Below are 18,916 nucleotides of genomic sequence, written 5' to 3' on the forward strand. Positions count from 1 at the left end.
GTAAACGATGAAAAAAAAAAATATTTTTATTGCCTAAAACACCAAGGAGAGGCGTCATCTGTAACTTTAGGCCTTTTACAGATCATTTCATCTTCAGCTCTCTTCACTGTTCACAATAACAGTGATTCTGACCAGCAGGGGATGAACGGTTACATGCCACTGTAGGTGTGAGTGGAGTATAATGTGTGAATTTACAGAATGCAGCTCTGGAGGTGGCTGGAGTATATGAATATTTTCAGTGGATGCAGCTCTGAAGGTGACTGGAGTATATGAATATTTTCAGTGGATGCAGCTCTGGAGGTGACTGGAGTATATGAATATTTTCAGTGGATGCAGCTCTGAAGGTGGCTGGAGTATATGAATATTTTCTGTGGATGCAGCTCTGGAGGTGACTGGAGTGTGTGCTTCTCCTGGGGGGACTGCAGGTTTTTCTGTAGAGCAGACTCCCCTCCTCTGTACAATCTGGTGATTTCCGTCCTCGGCAGGAGACTTCCTCGCAGGAGCCGCCCTGGAGAAGTGGGACCGTGTCACCTGCACGCAGCCCTTCAACAAGCAGGAGCAGTTCGGTGTGTCGTTCATCCGCGTCCTCTCCACCTCGGATGAAGAGGATGAGGAGCGGCTCGAAGGCTCTGGGGTACGTCGTATGGTGTAGGAAGGACGACCCGGCTACTTCCCTCATTAATGACATCATGGAACTACATCTCCCAGCATGCCTTTTGTTTCCAGAGGGGCTGACACATCTGACCCCGGATGATGGATCTCCCTCCATAGGAGGAGTGTTGTGAATTCTATTTTTGGGCTCCCTCTAGTGGTCACAAGCGGTACTGTGTAGTGTTGTCTTTCTGCAGGTTGGCTGCATCAGCTGGTTCGTTATCCTTGGTTGGTTTCCTATTTAGCTCACCTGGATACTCAGTTCCTTGCTTGCTATCAATGTATTCAGTGCTCTTCAGATTCCTTGTGGCTACCTTGCTCCCAGTCTCTCTAAGACAAGCTAAGTTTTTGTTTGATCATTTTTTGATTATCAGTGTTCATTATGTTTTTAGTCCAGCTCGCTAAAATGTGATTTCCTCACTTGCTGGTTGCTCTAGGGGACTGAGTTTCTCCCCCCACACCGTGAGTTGGTGTGGGGGTTCTTGAAATCTCAGTGTGGATATTTTGTAAGGGTTTTTTACTGACCGCATAGATTCCTTTTTGTATTTTCTGCTATCTAGTATTAGTGGGCCTCATTTGCTGAATCTGCTTTCACCCCTGTGTATGTGCCTTCCTCTTACTTCACCGTTATTATTTGTTGGGGGCTTCTATATCTTTGGGGATTATTTCTCTGGAGGCAAGAGAGGTCTTTCTTTCTCTCTAGGGGTAGTTAGTTCCTCAGGCTGGCTCGAGACGTCTAGGATTTTTAGGCACGTTCACCGGCTACTTCTAGTGTGTTTGGATAGGTTCAGATTTGCGGTCAGTTCAGTTTGCCACCTCCCTAGAGTTTGTCCTATGTTTGTTACTTAGCTGGAGTATTTGTGATCCTCAACCACTAAGGATCATAACAGTATAGCAGGCCAGAAAGTGTTTAATGCATCGCAGAAGTGGGATAAAAAAGACGACCTGAGTACATTTTTTTATTTTTTTTTTTCCTCCCGCTTTTCCTTTGCTGCAGTCTGTTTAGCTTCTTTCATCCCCTTGAACTCTGGGTGGTTTTGAGCTCAGCTGCAGACATGAATGTTCAGACTCTGACTTCTAGTGTGGATCATCTTACTGCACGGGTGCAAAGTATTCAGGATTTTGTTATTCATAGCCCTATGTCAGAACCAAAGATACCCATTCCTGAGTTGTTTTCTGGAGATAGATCTAGGTTTCTAAATTTTAAGAATAATAGAAATAACTTACAATCTCTGAGACCTCGTTCCTCTGGTGATTCCGCTCAGCAAGTTAAAATTGTTATCTCCTTGTTGCGTGGCGACCCTCAAGATTGGGCTTTCTCTCTGGCGCCAGGAGATCCTGCATTGCTTAATGTGGATGCATTTTTTCTGGCTCTTGGACTGCTTTATGAGGAGCCTAATCTTGAGAATCAGGCAGAAAAAGCGTTGCTGGCTATCTCTCAGGGTCAGGATGAAGCAGAGGTGTATTGTCAAAAATTTCGGAAATGGTCGGTGCTTACTCAATGGAATGAGTGTGCCCTGGCTGCAAATTTCAGAGGTCTTTCTGAGGCTGTTAAGAATGTTATGGTGGGGTTTCCCACCCCTACAAGTCTGAGTGATTCTATGGCTTTAGCCATTCAGGTTGATCGGCGTTTGCGGGAGCGCAAATCTGCTCATCCTTTGGCGGTATTTTCTGAACAGAGACCTGAGTCTGTGCAATGTGACCGAACTCTGACCAGAATTGAGCGTCAAAGTCATAGACGTCAAAATGGGTTGTGCTTTTACTGTGGTGATTCTACTCATGTTATCTCAGCATGCTCTAAACGCTTTAAAAAAAATCGCTAAACTTATCACCATTGGTACTATACAGCCTAAATTTATTTTGTCTGTTACTTTGATTTGTTCTTTATCGTCCTACCCGGTTATGGCTTTTGTGGATTCGGGTGCTGCCCTGAATCTGATGGATTTGTCGTTTGCCAGGCGCTGTGGTTTTGTCCTGGAGCCTTTGGAATTTCCTATTCCTCTGAGGGGAATTGATGCTACGCCATTGGCTGAGAATAAGCCTCAGTATTGGACGCAAATGACCATGTGCATGACTCCCGTACATCAGGAGGTGATTCGCTTTCTTGTTCTGCATAATTTGCATGATGTTGTCGTTTTGGGTCTGCCATGGCTGCAAGCTCATAATCCAGTTTTAGATTGGAAAGCTATGTCTGTGTCAAGTTGGGGTTGTCAGGGAATTCATGGCGATACTCCGTTGGTGTCTATTGCTTCTTCCACTCCTTCTGAGGTCCCTGAGTTTTTGTCTGACTACCAGGATGTATTTGATGAGCCCAGGTCCAGTGCCCTGCCCCCTCATAGGGATTGTGACTGTGCTATAAATTTAATTCCTGGTAGTAAATTCCCTAAGGGACGACTTTTTAATTTGTCTATACCAGAGCATGCCGCGATGCGGAGTTATATAAAGGAGTCTTTGGAGAAGGGACATATTCGCCCATCCTCTTCCCCTCTTGGTGCAGGATTTTTTTTTGTGGCCAAGAAGGACGGTTCTTTGAGACCTTGTATAGATTATCGTCTTCTGAATAAAATCACAGTCAAATTTCAGTATCCTTTGCCACTATTGTCTGATTTGTTTGCTCGGATTAAGGGTGCCAGTTGGTTCACCAAGATAGATCTCCGTGGTGCGTATAACCTTGTGCGCATTAAGCAGGGTGATGAATGGAAAACAGCATTTAATACGCCCGAAGGCCATTTTGAGTACTTAGTGATGCCTTTTGGACTCTCTAATGCTCCTTCTGTGTTTCAGTCCTTCATGCATGACATCTTCTGAGAATATGTGGATAAATTTATGATTGTTTATCTGGATGACATTTTGGTCTTTTCTGATGATTGGGAGTCCCATGTGAAGCAGGTCAGGATGGTGTTTCAGGTCCTGCGTGCTAATGCTTTATTTCTGAAGGGCTCAAAATGCCTCTTCGGAGTACAGAAGGTCTCCTTTTTGGGTTTTATTTTTTCTCCTTCTACTGTGGAGATGGACCCAGTCAAGGTCCAGGCTATTCATGACTGGACTCAGCCCACATCTGTTAAGTCTTCAGAAGTTCTTGGGTTTTGCTAATTTTTACCGTCGTTTCATCGCTAATTTTTCTAGCGTGGTTAAACCTTTGACGGATTTGACCAAGAAGGGTTCTGATGTGACTAATTGGTCTCCTGCGGCCGTGGAGGCCTTTCGGGAGCTGAAGCACCGGTTTTCTTCAGCTACAGTCTTATGTCAGCCAGATGTGTCTCTCCCCTTCCAGGTCGAGGTTGATGCTTCTGAGATTGGAGCAGGGGCTGTTTTGTCGCAGAGAAGCTCTGATGGCTCTGTGATGAAGCCATGTGCTTTCTTTTTAAGAAAGTTTTCGCCTGCCGAGCGGAATTATGATGTTGGTAATCGGGAATTGTTGGCTATGAAGTGGGCATTTGAGGAGTGGCGACATTGGCTCGAAGGAGCTAAGCATCGTGTGGTGGTCTTGACTGATCACAAAAATCTGATTTACCTTGAATCTGCCAAGCGCCTGAATCCTAGACAGGCTCGTTGGTCGTTGTTTTTCTCCCGTTTCAACTTCGTGGTCTCATACCTGCCTGGTTCGAAGAACGTGAAAGCTGATGCACTTTCTAGGAGTTTTGTGCCTGACTCTCCGGGAGTTTCTGAGCCGGCTGGTATTCTCAGAGAGGGAGTGATTTTGTCTGCCATTTCCCCTGATTTGCGACGAGTGCTGCAGAAATTTCAGGCGGATAGACCTGACCGTTGTCCACCAGAGAGACTGTTTGTCCCGGATAGATGGACCAGCAGAGTTATTTCCGAGGTTCATTCTTCGGTGTTGGCGGGTCATCCTGGGATTTTTGGTACCAGAGATTTGGTGGCTAGGTCCTTCTGGTGGCCTTCCTTGTCGTGGGATGTGCGTTCCTTTGTGCAGTCTTGTGGGATTTGTGCTTGGGCTAAGCCTTGCTGTTCTCGTGCCAGCGGTTTGCTTTTGCCTTTGCCTGTTCCGAAAAGGCCTTGGACGCACATTTCCATGGATTTTATTTCGGATCTTCCAGTATCTCAGAAAATGTCTGTCATCTGGGTGGTGTGTGATCGTTTTTCCAAGATGGTCCATTTGGTGCCCTTGCCTAAGTTGCCTTCTTCCTCCGATTTGGTTCCTCTATTTTTTCAGAATGTGGTTCGCTTGCACGGCATTCCTGAAAATATTGTGTCTGATAGAGGATCCCAGTTTGTGTCCAGGTTTTGGCGGACTTTTTGTGCTAAGATGGGCATTGATTTGTCTTTTTCGTCGGCCTTCCATCCTCAGACTAATGGCCAAACCGAGCGAACTAATCAGACGTTGGAAACTTATTTGAGATGTTTTGTTTCTGCTGATCAGGATGATTGGGTTACTTTTTTGCCATTGGCCGAGTTTGCCCTTAATAATCGGGCTAGTTCTGCTACTTTGGTTTCGCCTTTTTTCTGCAATTCTGGTTTCCATCCTCGTTTTTCCTCGGGTCAGGTTGAGCCTTCTGACTGTCCTGGGGTGGATTCTGTGGTGGATAGGTTGCAGCAGATTTGGAACCATGTGGTGGACAATTTGAAGTTGTCACAGGAGAAGGCTCAGCGCTTTGCCAACCGCCGTCGCGGTGTTGGTCCCCGACTTCGTGTTGGGGATTTGGTGTGGCTGTCTTCTCGGTATGTTCCTATGAAGGTCTCCTCTCCTAAATTCAAGGACCTTCATCGGTCCTTATAAGATCTTGGAAATCCTTAACCCGGTGTCTTTTCGTTTGGATCTCCCAGCATCGTTTGCCATTCATAATGTGTTCCATAGGTCTTTGTTGCGGATGTATGTGGTACCTGTGGTTCCTTCTGTTGAGCCTCCTGCTCCGGTGCTGGTCGAGGGCGAATTGGAGTACGTGGTGGAGAAGATTTTGGATTCTCGTATCTCTAGACGGAGGCTTCAGTATTTGGTTAAGTGGAAGGGCTGTGGTCAGGAGGATAATTCCTGGGTTGTCGCCTCTGATGTTCATGCGGCCGATTTGGTTCGTGCCTTCCACGCGGCTCATCCTGATCGCCCTGGGGGTCTTGATGAGGGTTCGGTGACCCCTCCTCAAGGGGGGGGTACTGTTGTAAATTCTATTTTTGGGCTCCCTCTAGTGGTCACAAGCGGTACTGTGTAGTGTTGTCTTTCTGCAGGTTGGCAGCATCAGCTGGTTCGTTATCCTTGGTTGGTTTCCATTTAGCTCACCTGGAGACTCAGTTCCTTGCCTGCTATCAATGTATTCAGTGCTCTTCAGATTCCTTGTGTCTACCTTGCTCCCAGTCTCTCCAAGACAAGCTAAGTTTTTGTTTGATCATTTTTTGATTATCAGTGTTCATTATGTTTTTAGTCCAGCTCGCTAAAATGTGATTTCCTCGCTTGCTGGTTGCTCTAGGGGACTGAGTTTCTCCCCCCACACCGTGAGTTGGTGTGGGGGTTCTTGAAATCTCAGTGTGGATATTTTGTAAGGGTTTTTTACTGACCGCATAGATTCCCTTTTCTATTTTCTGCTATCTAGTATTAGTGGGCCTCATTTGCTGAATCTGCTTTCACCCCTGTGTATGTGCCTTCCTCTTACCTCACCGTTATCTGTTGGGGGCTTCTATATCTTTGGGGATTATTTCTCTGGAGGCAAGAGAGGTCTTTCTCTCTCTCTAGGGGTAGTTAGTTCCTCAGGCTGGCTCGAGACGTCTAGGATTTTTAGGCACGTTCACCGGCTACTTCTAGTGTGTTTTGGATAGGTTCAGATTTGCGGTCAGTTCAGTTTGCCACCTCCCTAGAGCTTGTCCTATGTTTGTTACTTAGCTGGAGTATTTGTGATCCTCAACCACTAAGGATCATAACAGAGGAGACTGAATCCACTGCAGGGTACTGTAGATCCTCCGCCCCCCTCCGTTGTGCTCTCGGCAGCGGCCGCCCTCCGTTGTGCTCTCGGCAGCGGCCGCCCTCCGTTGTGCTCTCGGCAGCGGCCCCCCTCCGTTGTGCTCTCGGCAGCGGCCCCCCTCCGTTGTGCTCTCGGCAGCGGCCCCCCTCTGTTGTGCTCTCGGCAGCGGCCCCCCTCCGTTGTGCTCTCGGCAGCGGCCCCCCTCCGTTGTGCTCTCGGCAGCGGCCCCCCTCCGTTGTGCTCTCGACAGCGGCCCCCCTCCGTTGTGCTCTCGGCAGCGGCCCCCCTCCGTTGTGCTCTCGGCAGCGGCCCCCCTCCGTTGTGCTCTCGGCAGCGCTGCCGTTAGTCGAGCTTTAGGCCGTCTGTTACCCATCACTGCTCTTTTTCCCTTACAGGGCGGCCGCTCCTGTCCAGTCTCTCCCCTACACTCTGGAGAGCAGCCCACCCTGGACGCTCAGGACCCCGAGGTCCGGTACGTACCCGCTGGGCGCATTCTCACCCGCTCCTGGGATCTCGCGGTCTGTGGGTGCAGTCAGCAGCGTCCCTTCTGGTGCTCTGTCCCTCCACCATTCTTTACACTGCAGCTCTTCTACAGTGTTGTACAGCCGGACACATTGATCCCAGGTTCGTTGCTTTGCTGGAGAGGGCGATTACTGCACCTTTGGTCTGAGCTCTGATTAATCTCAGCCCACCTGCGAGCTGTTATTTCTGGGGGTCCTGGGATTTAATCCTCTGCCCCCTCATGTCATGTCTGTACCTGTAGGAGTCAGAAGCTGCGAGACAAGCTGCAGAGCGCGGCCTCCCCTCCCCTGGCCTCCATGAGCTGCTCCGCGCGCATGCTTCTGCTGTCTGCAGCCAAGTCCCGAAAACGCCGCCCTCCAATTACTGCCGTTCCGAGCCCCTCCATCCCGCCATGTGGAGACCGTGGCAGCCAGCAGGGGGACAGCCCGGTGTCCTCCGGTAGGTATCCGCCTGTGGAGGACTGACATCTGGGGGATCAGTGGGACCCCCACAACTCCTGTTTGGCACATTAGATCAGAAGGGAACGGCCCCTTTAAATTCAGACATTTTTGCAAACTTCTGTTTCCCCGCTGCAGTGACCCCATCACAGCTCCCACCTCCCGGCTTTTATACAGGGGTCTGCCCGATCATTTACGTTACCGTAACCCTCCATTTTCTGGCTGCTCCCGCAGGATCTTGTCCCGAGACCCCCATGACGAGACTCCACCCCTCAAAGAAGGAACACGAGACCCCTAATCGCCGACTGAAAATGGAGGAGGCCCGAAGAAGGTAGGACGTTTCCAGAGACTCCTGCTAGGGCTCTAACACCCCCAATGTGACAAGCTCCTAAAGGGGTCTCCATCCACAGCGCGCCACCTCCCTGGCCCCCCGTACTGTCCGGGTGTTCACACATCAGTCATAGGACGTAATTCATGGCTTCCACTATAGCTCTGTTCTCACGGGGAATCTCAGGATCTTTGGGGGTCCGGGCGATTAGGGGCTGATTACAATATGGAGAGAACTTGCTCCCTTGGCACCTTTCAGTGTAGAAAGACCCCTTACAGGAGGATCCAGCATCTGGCTGCCCCTGTCCCTCGCCTTCTGATGCTGCACAGCTCCAGGGGTTACACTGCGCTGTGCCCGCCTCCAGGGGTCCTCAACTGCTGACCGCAGGCACATTGCAGCATGAGGCGCGGGGCTGCTCCGCTCACAGGGAGCCGTGTGACCGTTACTAACAAGCTGATAATGTCTCCTTTATCAGGAAGAGAGCGCAGACTCGTACCAGCGAGAGACACCGGACACCAAGGAGAGCGTGACAGTCCGAGCACCGCGCAGCGCTCCCCCGAGACCGACACCAACACGTGTCCGATCTGTGCAGGTGAGAACGGAGGGCACATGTCCATTATATGGTTATTACAGGCCACGTCTCCCCCTCTATACACATCAGTGCGGATTATACGTCTGACGACACATTATATATCTGTTCTCAGGACACTTCCCCCCGCTCAGCTCCTGCTCCACGCTGCCTCCTGTATGGGGAGCACATGTCCATTATATGGTTATTACAGGCCACGTCTCCCCCTCTATACACATCAGTGCGGATTATACGTCTGGTGACACATTATATATCTGTTCTCAGGACACTTTCCCCCCCGCTCAGCTCCTGCTCCACGCTGCCTCCTGTACGGGGGGCACATGTCCATTATATGGTTATTACAGGCCACGTCTCCCCCTCTATACACATCAGTGTGGATTATACGTCTGATGACACATTATATATCTGTTCTCAGGACACTTTCCCCCCGCTAAGCTCCTGCTCCACGCCGGAGCGGAGTGTTTATCCGCACTCCTGACTCTGTATCTTCTGTTGCTTCTTGTTTTGCTTGTCTGCCTTTTATCCTTCATACTCTGCGGTCCTGGCCCTTGCTGATCCATGTTCCTTTCTGTCACTCTGACCTACGGCTTAGTGATTCCACCTCTCCAGAAACAGTGGTAGATAAGAAAAAGGGGAATGAGGAAGAGAAACGTGAAAAGGCCTATTTATTTTGTAAGCTACACACAATATTGAATATCGGTAGGAAGGAAAAGACCAGAAGGTCAATCTCAGAGACAGGAACGAGCAATACTTCATTCTCCGATTCTAGTCAAAATGGTCATTGATTAAAATCTTTGGGTTTTTCAGACGGTCAGCGATTCTATCAAGATTCTAAGACCTTATTTTCAGTAATCTGTTTCCCAGACATCGACCTAATATAAGAAATAGGAAGGACTGGTGGCGCTGATGTGGCTAATAAGCCCAATGTTTAAGCACATAATTATTTTTGGATCTTTTATTGATAACAATTCTATAATATAATTCAGCTCCTAATATAATTCACCCCCATAGGCAGCCTCTATAGTATAATGCAGCCCCTAATATAATGCAACCTCATAGGCAGCCTCTATAGCATAATGCACCCGCCATAGGCAGACTCTAAAGTGTAATGCACCCCCTGTAGTCAGACTCCATACTATAATGCACCCCCCGTAGGCAGACTCTATAGTATAATGTACCTCCCATAAGGAGACTATAGTATAATGCAGCCCCTAATATAATGCACCCCCATAGGCAGCCTCTATAGCATAGTGCACCCGCCATAGGCAGACTCTATAGTATAATGCACCCCCATAGGCAGACTCTATAGCATAATGCAGCCCCTAATATAATGTACCACCATAGGCAGCCTATATAGTATAATGCATCCCCCATAGGCCGACTGTAGTATAATGCATCCCCCATAGGCAGACTCTATAGTATAATGCAGACTCTATAGTGTAAGGCAGCCCCTAATATAATGCCCCCCCCATTGGCAGCCTCTATAGTATAATGCACCCCCACAGGCAGCCTTTATAGTATAATGCAGCCCCCAAACGCAGCCTTTATAGTATAATGCATCCCATAGACAGCCTCTATAATATAATGCACCACCACAGGCAGCCTCTAGTATAATTCAGCCCCTAATATAATGCACCTCCAAAGGCAGCTTCTATAATATAATGCACCCCCTAGTATAATGTAATATAATGCTCCCCCATAGGCAGCCTCTATAGTATAACGCAGCCCCATAGGCAGCCTCTATAGTATAATGCAGCCCCTAATATAATGCACCACCATAGGCAGCCTCTATAGTGTAATGCAGCCCCTAATATAATGCACCCCTATAAGCAGCCTCTATAGTGTAATGCAGCCCCTAATATAATGCACCCCCATAGGCAGCCTCTATAGTGTAATGCAGCCCCTAATATAATGCACCCCCATAGGCAGCCTCTATAGTGTAATGCCGCCCCTAATATAATGCTCCCCCATAGGCAGCCTCTATAGTGTAATGTAGCCCCTAATATAATGCACCCCCATAGGCAGCCTCTATAGTGTAATGCAGCCCCTAATATAATGCACCCCCATAGGCAGCCTCTATAGTATAATGCAGCCCCTAATATAATGCACCCCCATAGGCAGCCTCTATAGTGTAGTGCACCCCCATATATATGGGCACTCACGTGCAGCGTAGTAAATCAGATTAGAAGTAGTACAATAGATTTAGTGCTTGTTTTGAAATTGGAGCAAACTGTCCACAGATTTAATAGAGGTGTTGCCTCAGAAATTGCAGAACGGATTATGGCAAGTATGGGGACCACTAGAGCTAAATGGATTCTGTAATGCAGTGACGGACATATCATCGATGTAGTTTAGAAAATTCCGGAAATGATGCATAAATAGGTAAAAAGTAGTTGCATCGTGTGACTGTTCCTCTATAAATGTATCAATAGGGCAGTACACGAAGAAACTCCTGGTAACATAGAAAACTGAAAAAATGGAGTGCTGACTTCATAAGTATAAAAAACATATACATTTTATTTAGTAAAAATCATTAATAAAGGAAATAAATATATATTGGGGGTGGATACACGAGCACATGTTGGGATTTATGCTCTTCTCTGTCTGTTCTGTTGGAAACAGTTTTGGCGGCAGTAAGGACAGTAGCGGTTTTGGCGGAGCCATGGTGTAATGCAGCTCTGATGAAAAAGATGTCGGCAGGGCAGCACAATAAGCTGCTCACCTACTTCATAATCACCTAGGCATATGGCACAAGAAGGAATCTCCTCCTGGCCTGTGGCGCTCCTGGTAGGAAGGCGTTCTATTTGCCGTATCCTTGTCATTCCTCTCCGCCGTCCTCTCCTCCGCAGGGGTGCAGCCTGCGGTGGTGTTGTATCCTCATCTGAATCTAATCCGGCCTGATTCTCAGCATCTGTGCCCACGGATGGTGGAATAAAACTTGGCTGAGGATCGGCCCCGGAGATGGTTGCCACTTCATTTCCACCACTCCTGTTATTGCTGCTGCTCGGTAGTGACGCATCAGCAGAACTGTGACGGTCAGGGAGCGTGGTCGGTGGTAAAGCTTCCGCAGGCCTGAGATTGTCAGGGAGCGTGGTCGGTGGTAAAGCTTCCGCAGGCCTGAGATTGTCAGGGCGCGTGGTCGGTGGTAAAGCTTCCGCAGGCCTGAGATTGTCAGGGCGCGTGGTCGGTGGTAAAGGCTCAGGAGAGATGGGACGGTCAGGTAGCGGCCTATGTGGCGAACGGCTCCTGTGTCTGGTCTCCTCTGGTACTGAGCGCCTGGATGGGTCTCTAACTCTTCTTCTTCTCTCTGGAGAAGGTAAATAATCTCTGTCATCTTCAATCCTTCCTCCTCTTGTCTGAGACGACCTGAGTCTTCCGATCACAGGGCTCTGATCTGAAGAGAAAAACCATGTATTATAATTACAGAAAATGTCATAAATGACAGGTACAAATGTATCTATCATCTATTATCTATCTATTATTTCTCTATAATTTTTTACTGGGCCGGGACACCGCTCTGCACAGACCCAAGAATTATCTAAGCACGTTGACCCCTGGTGTGAGCGATGTGTGCTGGTCTGAGGGTCCGGACCCCACCGATCGTCACTACTACAATACCCAGAGTTATTAGTTTAGTTCCCCGTCTAACATTGTCCCCAGTATACAGGCAGAAATATTTCTAACTCCTCTTATGGAAAGAACTAGAGAGTGGAACCTGTTGTTACTGGGGTGACGATAAAAAGACCCCGGTATAATCCCCCCACACACACCCCTTACATTGTAAAGGTTCACTTACTTCGGTTTTCTGGCCGGTTCATCCATGCAATGTTGTCCATGATCAGCTGCCTCAATTCCCGAGAACTCATGGTTTCTCCTCAAAAGTGTTCAGTAAAGTGCTCTTCCGGCGCACAATAGTCGCAGATCTCACAGCGCAGAGCAACACGCAGAAGTCACTCAGTGCGCGAGAAGTCCTGCAGAATAATCCACAAATGGAAAAAAGTTATAGGACAATAAACAGCAAAAGCCAAAAAGTAGTGACCATAAGTAGTATGGAAGGACGAGAAGATGAAGCCGCAAAACATCGAGAAAGTGTTTACATGGGAACTGCCCGGCAACAAATTGTATAAATCACTAGTATAAGTGATTATAAGAAACTTTGTAACATATGATATCAGAGAAATCGGCTTTAATCTATTCTTATGGGTCAATTCCTCCCCTTCCCCGTCTCCTGAGCTCATTAACTCTGAATAACCTCCTGTAATCCGTCTTGCTCTGCACAGAGATTTCACAAGTTAGGAGGCAGAGGAGGAGCACTGCCAGGAGGAAGCACAGAATCATTGTCCTGCAGGATTCTAGCAGGTATATTAGCTTAGACCAGAGCTGGATTCACAGCTGCAATGCTCAGTACTGATATATACTTTCCTCCATGGCTCTGTGCTGCCTAAGGAAAGAGGTAAAATACTTTTTGTGCGGGAGACACCGATTCAAAGACAAATGCAAATTAGAGATAGTGACTGTAGGGTGAAAACTGTAGAACAATACAAAATACCATACAAGCCATATAATGGGCGGAAATGGCGCTATTCCTCACATCATGGTCACACATTGCAACTTAGGCTTAAATGTTACAGAAAAGTATCGTTACCGTCTAACTACTTTACTCTTCTTGTAAATCCAAGAAATGTGATGTCACTAGTAGTGCTACAGAATTCAGCTGGGATCTTAGTAATCGACAGGGATCTTCTTGTCAAGATTTCAGCTCTGTAGTCGTTTATCAACCCTAAAAGGAACAATAGATCGGTCAGATTTTATTCTTTTATTTTTAGGCAGGAAATGTTTGTTATGACCTCAGAATACTTACAGTAATATCTGGTGAATTCCCGATGGAAATAAGATTCCTAATCCAGAACAAAGTTTACACTTGGAGTTTTCAACGCTCAACAAGTAAAACTTTGAGAACCTTCCAGCAGTAGAGAATTATTCCACCTGTAGTATAAGGAACAGATGAGTTTTTACCATTTTATTCCTCAGTTCTGTGTGTAGAGCCCGGGTCGGACTGGCCATGGGCGTGGGGAGCAGTGAATATTCATTTCTCTTTAGCAGCGGGCACAGGCTTTAGCCGCAGCAGTCGGCTCCTTCCTCCTGTCGCCTGCTGCTCCACCGCTGCTGCCCCCAGCATGTGCCGCATTCAACTGTATCGGCATCATAGGTGCAATAATAGAGGAGAGGGCATCAGATGATACTCCCTGCTCCATCATTGCCCTCTGCCTCTGACACAGCCGGTGCGCGATGACGTCACCTCATACTGTGTGCCGGGCAGATGGCAGTGCAGCTGCTGAGACTGGAGCAGAGTCTGGAACCGCAGGGGAATGAGGAGGAGAGGTGAGGATTGTGGGATATATATATATCAGTTAGTACTGGTGGCCATAAGACTGTAGTACTGTGGGGCTGTATTATATTCTATGGAGGGGCTGCATTATATTATATGAGGGGGCTACATTATATTCTATGGGAGTTTGCATTATACTCTATGGGGGGCTGCATTATATTCTATGAGGGGGCTGCATTATATTATATAAGGGGGCTACATTATACTCTATGGGAGGGGATGCATTATACTCTATGAGGGCTGCATTATATTTTATGAGGGGGGCTACATTATATTTTATCAGGGGGGGGGCTACATTATACTCTGACACAAGTTTTATTTCAGATCTAAACCAAATAATTTTCAGCTTTAGGCCACGTTCACATGCTCAGTATTTGGTCAGTATTTTCCAGCAGTAAGAACTGCCTTAATGGCATCAGACACCCGACAATCAGCCAACAAGTAGCCGAATGATAGTGGTTAAATGTGGCAGGTTGTCAGGTGCAATTCTGGCCTAACTCAGTGGTCGGTGCCGACAGCCGTGGTCCGGCCTCCTCCACTTATCTAATTAGTGTAAGAAGATGGACCCCGGAGGCGGCAGCTCGTCCGCCATTATACTCACTCTACAGATGTCCGGCTCTGCGGGGTCCTGTGCACGCTGACGTTCTCTTCTCAGCTTATGTAGGTGGTGACTGATGTCCCCTCTGTGGTCCTGGACCAGACAGCCAGGAGCTGACGTCCCCTCTGTGGTCCTGGACCAGACAGAGTCAGGAGGGAGATCTGAAGGGGAGGAGAAAACATTGGAGCCATATTACACGTTATAATCCCTGGTGCAGCCCGCCCTGCCCCATACAGGTAGAGCGCTGGCTGCCATTATTATTACTACTATTTATTAATAAAGGAAATCTCCCCTCGTCCCCCTGTAAATTGCTGGACACTGATATTTGCTCCCTGGTTTTCTCTCGGCCATTCCTACTCTTATATCCGGTCACTGAGGACTGGATTTGTTTCATGAATTGTAAATAAAAATATTCATGAAAACGTTTTTTTCTGTTGTATTGTGCCGTGATTTGTGCCGGACGAGTTACTCATCTCCAGGGGCAATGGCCGCTTCCCATCCACCAGAATACAAGGAAAGGAATCAGGAGAAAAACTTCTAGATTCCTAACAGCCTCAATAGATTTACCTCCAGATGGAGAAGTCCTCAGTCAGTAATCTTCAGGAAAATCCAGAAGTATTCCGCTAATGCAGATTTTAAAAATCCACTAATAGAGAATGTATATGCTATTCCACAAGTAAATCGCTAATCTCACAAGGAGAAAAACTAGGTAAGTGTTGTCAGAAGACACAAATACCAAGTCTGAGCCAGTGAGATGGAACGGAGGGTTTTTAAGGTTCCGCTCTATTGTGACATCATCACTCACCTGTGTGACATCACTGCCCGCTTCCATATAAGGTAAGTGACGATGTCACAATGCAGCGGAATAACCAATACTTTTTCTCTCACTATCTGCCTCTTATAAAGCAGCTGATAATGATGGAGGCACAAATAGGGATGAATGAAATAACATCCTGGCGGTTTCCAGGTGTTAGATTACAGCCGGTGGTTACAGAGGTTTGGCTGAGCGTTTCCCATTTCCAATTCTCATCATATGACATTATAACATATTTCATCTTTTTTGACAGTTTCTTTTATCTTCTCATTCTGTCTAGAAAGATACATTGAACTATATAATCTAGTGCTCAGGATAAAGTCTTCAAGCATTTGGTGTCATTATTGGATTTTCTCACATTTCCACTGATAGGGGGCAGTGTTCTGGGAATTGTGTCATCATGTGATTCCAGGCCGACCATCACCAGGACCTCATGTCCTCATACAGTCTATTGGATGGATGATAACGTTAGTCAAAGGGGCATTTCCATGATAGAAGTGATGACAGGACATGAGCGAATATGTTTGTAAAACGATCGACAAACATAAATTGGGCACGAATGTGGCACATGCGGATTCGTGATCGGGAACACGAGCATTTTACTTTTACATGTAAAATTCAGTAAAAGTGCGGGAAAATAATTGTATTGTCACTAAAGTATTTTAAAGTAGATGATAAATAGATAATAGATAAATAGATAATAGATGATAGATAATAGATAGATGATAATAAATAGATAATAGATAGATAATTGATAGTGAGATAGGTACATAGATAATAGATTGATGATAGATAATTGATAGATTATAGATTATAGATAGATAAAAAGCCAGTAATTTATGTGCCGCATACAGTAAAATCAGAGTGACAGGTTAGAATAAATAGGATAGATATATACACAGAGTACATAGATATATAGATGTCAGTGACACACACATATATATGTATATATATTATATAGATAGAAGAAAAGCCGGCAATTCAGCAGCCACGTACTCTAAAATGACACTGGGACCCGACAGTCTAGAAGAGATGGATTACACACATAGATACAGATATATGGGTTATACACATAGAATAGATGGATATATAGATGTCAGTGACATATACAATTAGTACAGTGTGTGTGCAGCTTTCTGTACATGTTGTGAGGGGTTGACACACTCCGCTGCTTTCCCAGGTAGACAGAGGAAACATTCTGGTAGATGATCACCTGCTGGTTTATTGTGGATAGCATAAACCTTGACGGGTTCAGCAAAATAAACCGAGACTTGCTGGCATAAAGGTAAAACGAAGAAAACACAGCCCATATGAGTCCTTTCCCTGCAGGATTCCCCTGCAGTTGACCCGCACAGTTGGAGTTCCTGCTCTCCTAAGAGACACTGCCTGATTCTCATTACCAGGTATTTAACATCCCATGTGAGTTCATCCACACGGGACATTGGGTACACTGGACACCTCATTGAGCCTGCGGAGGTCATTACAAAATCGCCACTCGCCATTGGGCTTCGATACGAGGACGATGGGACTTGACCAGCCACTTCTTGATTCCTCTATCACCTCGAGGTCCAGCATTCTCTTCACCTCCTTGGAAATTATCTCCTGGTGTGGTTCGGGGATTCTGTAGGGTTTGAGGTTTTCCCTTACATGCGGCTCTGTTAGCACGTCATGTTCAACGCCTCTGTGCGTCTGGCAACTCCGAGAGCAGGTCCCAGTTCTCCTGCAGCAGTTCCCTAAATTGTTGCTTTTGGGCCGGCGTTAGTATGTCAGCAATCTTGACCTCCTCAAGCCCGAGTCACGGTCCCGCTAAGGTTTGAGTGAGTTGACATGGTATACCTGTAAAAGCTAAGTATACAGTTGTGAGCTGATATTAAGAGCCTGGGATGCTCCATGGGTATTATCCCCTTCCCAGGCTATAAACATCTGCCCCAGCCGTCGGCTTTCCCTCTGCTGGTTAAGAAAATTACACGGGGTCTCACACCATTTTTTCTTTTAACCCCTTCCCGACCTTTGACGCATACGCTGCGTCATGAAAGTCGGTGCCAATCCGACCTGTGACGCAGCGTATGCGTCATGGAATGATCGCGTCCCTGCAGATCGGGTGAAAGGGTTAACTCCAATTTCACCCGATCTGCAGGGACAGGGGGAGTGGTGCTTCAGCCCAGGGGAGGGTGGCTTCACCCCCCCCGTGGCTACGATCGCTCTGATTGGCTGTTGAAAGTGAAACTGCCAATCAGCGATTTGTAATATTTCACCTAAAAAACTGGTGAAATATTACAATCCAGCCATGGCCGATGCTGCAATATCATCGGCCATGGCTGGATTGTAATATTTCACTGAAGTGACACCCCCCCCCCCACCCCACCGATCGCCCCCCCAAGCCACCAATCTGTCCCGTAGTCCCCTCCGTCCTGTGCTCCGCTCCCCCGTCCTCCTGTCCGCTCCCCCCGTGCTCCTATGTCACCCCCCGTACTCCGACGCCCCCCCCGTGCCCCGATCTCCCCCCCTTATACTTACCGAGGCTCCCGGTGTCGGTCCGTCTTCTCCATGGGCGCCGCCATCTTCCAAAATGGCAGTGCGCCCGCCAAAAAAGTACATTTTGATCGCTGTGGTAGGTTCTATCACAGCGATCAAAATAAAAAAATAATAAATAACCCCCCCCCTTTATCACCCCCATAGGTAGGGACAATAATAAAATAAAGAAAATATTTTTTTTTCTTTTTCCACTAGGGTTAGGGTTAGAACTAGGGGTAGGGGTAGGGTTACGGGTAGGGGTAGGGTTAGGGTTATGGCATGTGCACACAGTGCGGATTTGGCAGCGGATTGGCCGCGGATCAGCAGCGGATTGACCGCGGATCCGCAGCGGATTGGCCGCTGCGAATTCGTAGCAGTTTTCCATCAGGTTCACAGTACCATGTACACCTATGGAAAACCAAATCCGCTGTGCCCATGGTGCGGAAAATTCCGTGCAGAAACGCTGCGTTGTATTTTCCGCAGCATGTCAATTCTTTGTGCGGATTCCGCAGCGTTTTACACCTGTTCCTCAATAGGAATCCGCAGGTGAAATCCGCACAAAAAAACACTGGAAATCTGCTGTAAATCCGCAGGTAAAACGCAGTGCCTTTTACCTGCAGATTTTTCAAAAATCGTGCGGAAAAATCTCACACGAATCCGCAACGTGGGCACATAGCCTTAGGGTTAGGGTTGGAATTAGAGTTAGGGTTGGAATTAGGGCTAGGGTTGGAAATAGGGTTAAGATTAGGCTTGTGGTTAGGGTTACGGATAGGGTTAGGGGTGTGTTGGGGTTACAGTTGTGGTTAGGGTTGGGATTAGGGTTAGGGTTGGGATTAGGGTTACAGGTGTGTTGCGGTTAGGGTTGTGGTTAGGGGTGTGTTGGGGTTAGGGTTGTGATTAGGGTTATGGCTACAGTTGGGATTAGGATTAGGGGTGTGTTGGGGTTAGTGTTGAAGTTAGAATTGAGGGGTTTCCACTGTTTAGGCACATCAGGGGTCTCCAAACGCAACATGGCTGTTGTGAACTATACTTCTTGGGTCCCTCTTGTGGTCACTAGTGGTTTGGCACTTGGATTGTCTTTTCCCAGGTTGGTACTCACCTGTTCGTTAGGCCTGGGGTGTTGCTATTTAAACTTCCTGGATTCTCAGTCCAGCGCCTGGCATCG

The 18,916-nt window shown here is 47.4% G+C and overlaps 1 protein-coding gene and 1 pseudogene across 4 annotated transcripts in view; one reads left to right on the forward strand and one right to left on the reverse strand.

Moving 5' to 3' along the window:
- Positions 1 to 18,916, forward strand: part of LOC143817346 (protein XNDC1N-like) — a 313,063-nt pseudogene that overhangs the window by 4,588 nt on the left and 289,559 nt on the right. Inside the window, exons 4-8 of the transcript XR_013224122.1 lie at positions 486 to 634; positions 6,956 to 7,032; positions 7,324 to 7,520; positions 7,754 to 7,850; positions 8,323 to 8,439. The product of XR_013224122.1 is annotated as a protein XNDC1N-like (transcript). The remainder of the gene's footprint in view (positions 1 to 485; positions 635 to 6,955; positions 7,033 to 7,323; positions 7,521 to 7,753; positions 7,851 to 8,322; positions 8,440 to 18,916) is intronic.
- On the reverse strand, positions 10,934 to 15,156 carry LOC143817347 (uncharacterized). Of its 3 annotated transcripts, XM_077298705.1 has the most exons (6): positions 14,991 to 15,156; positions 14,427 to 14,584; positions 13,298 to 13,422; positions 13,082 to 13,216; positions 12,233 to 12,407; positions 10,934 to 11,830 (listed from the first exon to the last, which is right to left on the reverse strand). In XM_077298705.1, the coding sequence occupies exons 5-6, from the start codon at positions 12,300 to 12,302 to the stop codon at positions 11,025 to 11,027; spliced, it is 876 nt and encodes a 291-aa protein (XP_077154820.1). In that variant the 5' UTR covers positions 12,303 to 12,407; positions 13,082 to 13,216; positions 13,298 to 13,422; positions 14,427 to 14,584; positions 14,991 to 15,156; the 3' UTR covers positions 10,934 to 11,024. The 3 variants fall into 3 exon arrangements, 2 of the variants coding, with proteins under 2 accessions (XP_077154820.1, XP_077154821.1); XM_077298706.1 differs by lacking the exon at positions 14,991 to 15,156 and having other exon boundaries at positions 14,427 to 14,798; XR_013224123.1 differs by lacking the exon at positions 10,934 to 11,830 and having other exon boundaries at positions 11,936 to 12,407.

Source organism: Ranitomeya variabilis, chromosome 3 (genome assembly GCF_051348905.1).
Source record: "Ranitomeya variabilis isolate aRanVar5 chromosome 3, aRanVar5.hap1, whole genome shotgun sequence".
NCBI lineage: Eukaryota > Metazoa > Chordata > Amphibia > Anura > Dendrobatidae > Ranitomeya > Ranitomeya variabilis.

Excerpts from the sequence above, each read along its gene's own strand:
- LOC143817347 (XM_077298705.1), bottom strand. The coding sequence starts at position 12,302 with ATGAGTTCTCGGGAATTGAGGCAGCTGATCATGGACAACATTGCATGG. Across the intron at positions 11,831-12,232 it reads GAACCGGCCAGAAAACCGAA|ATCAGAGCCCTGTGATCGGA; the intron begins GTAAGTGAACCT and ends TTTTCTCTTCAG.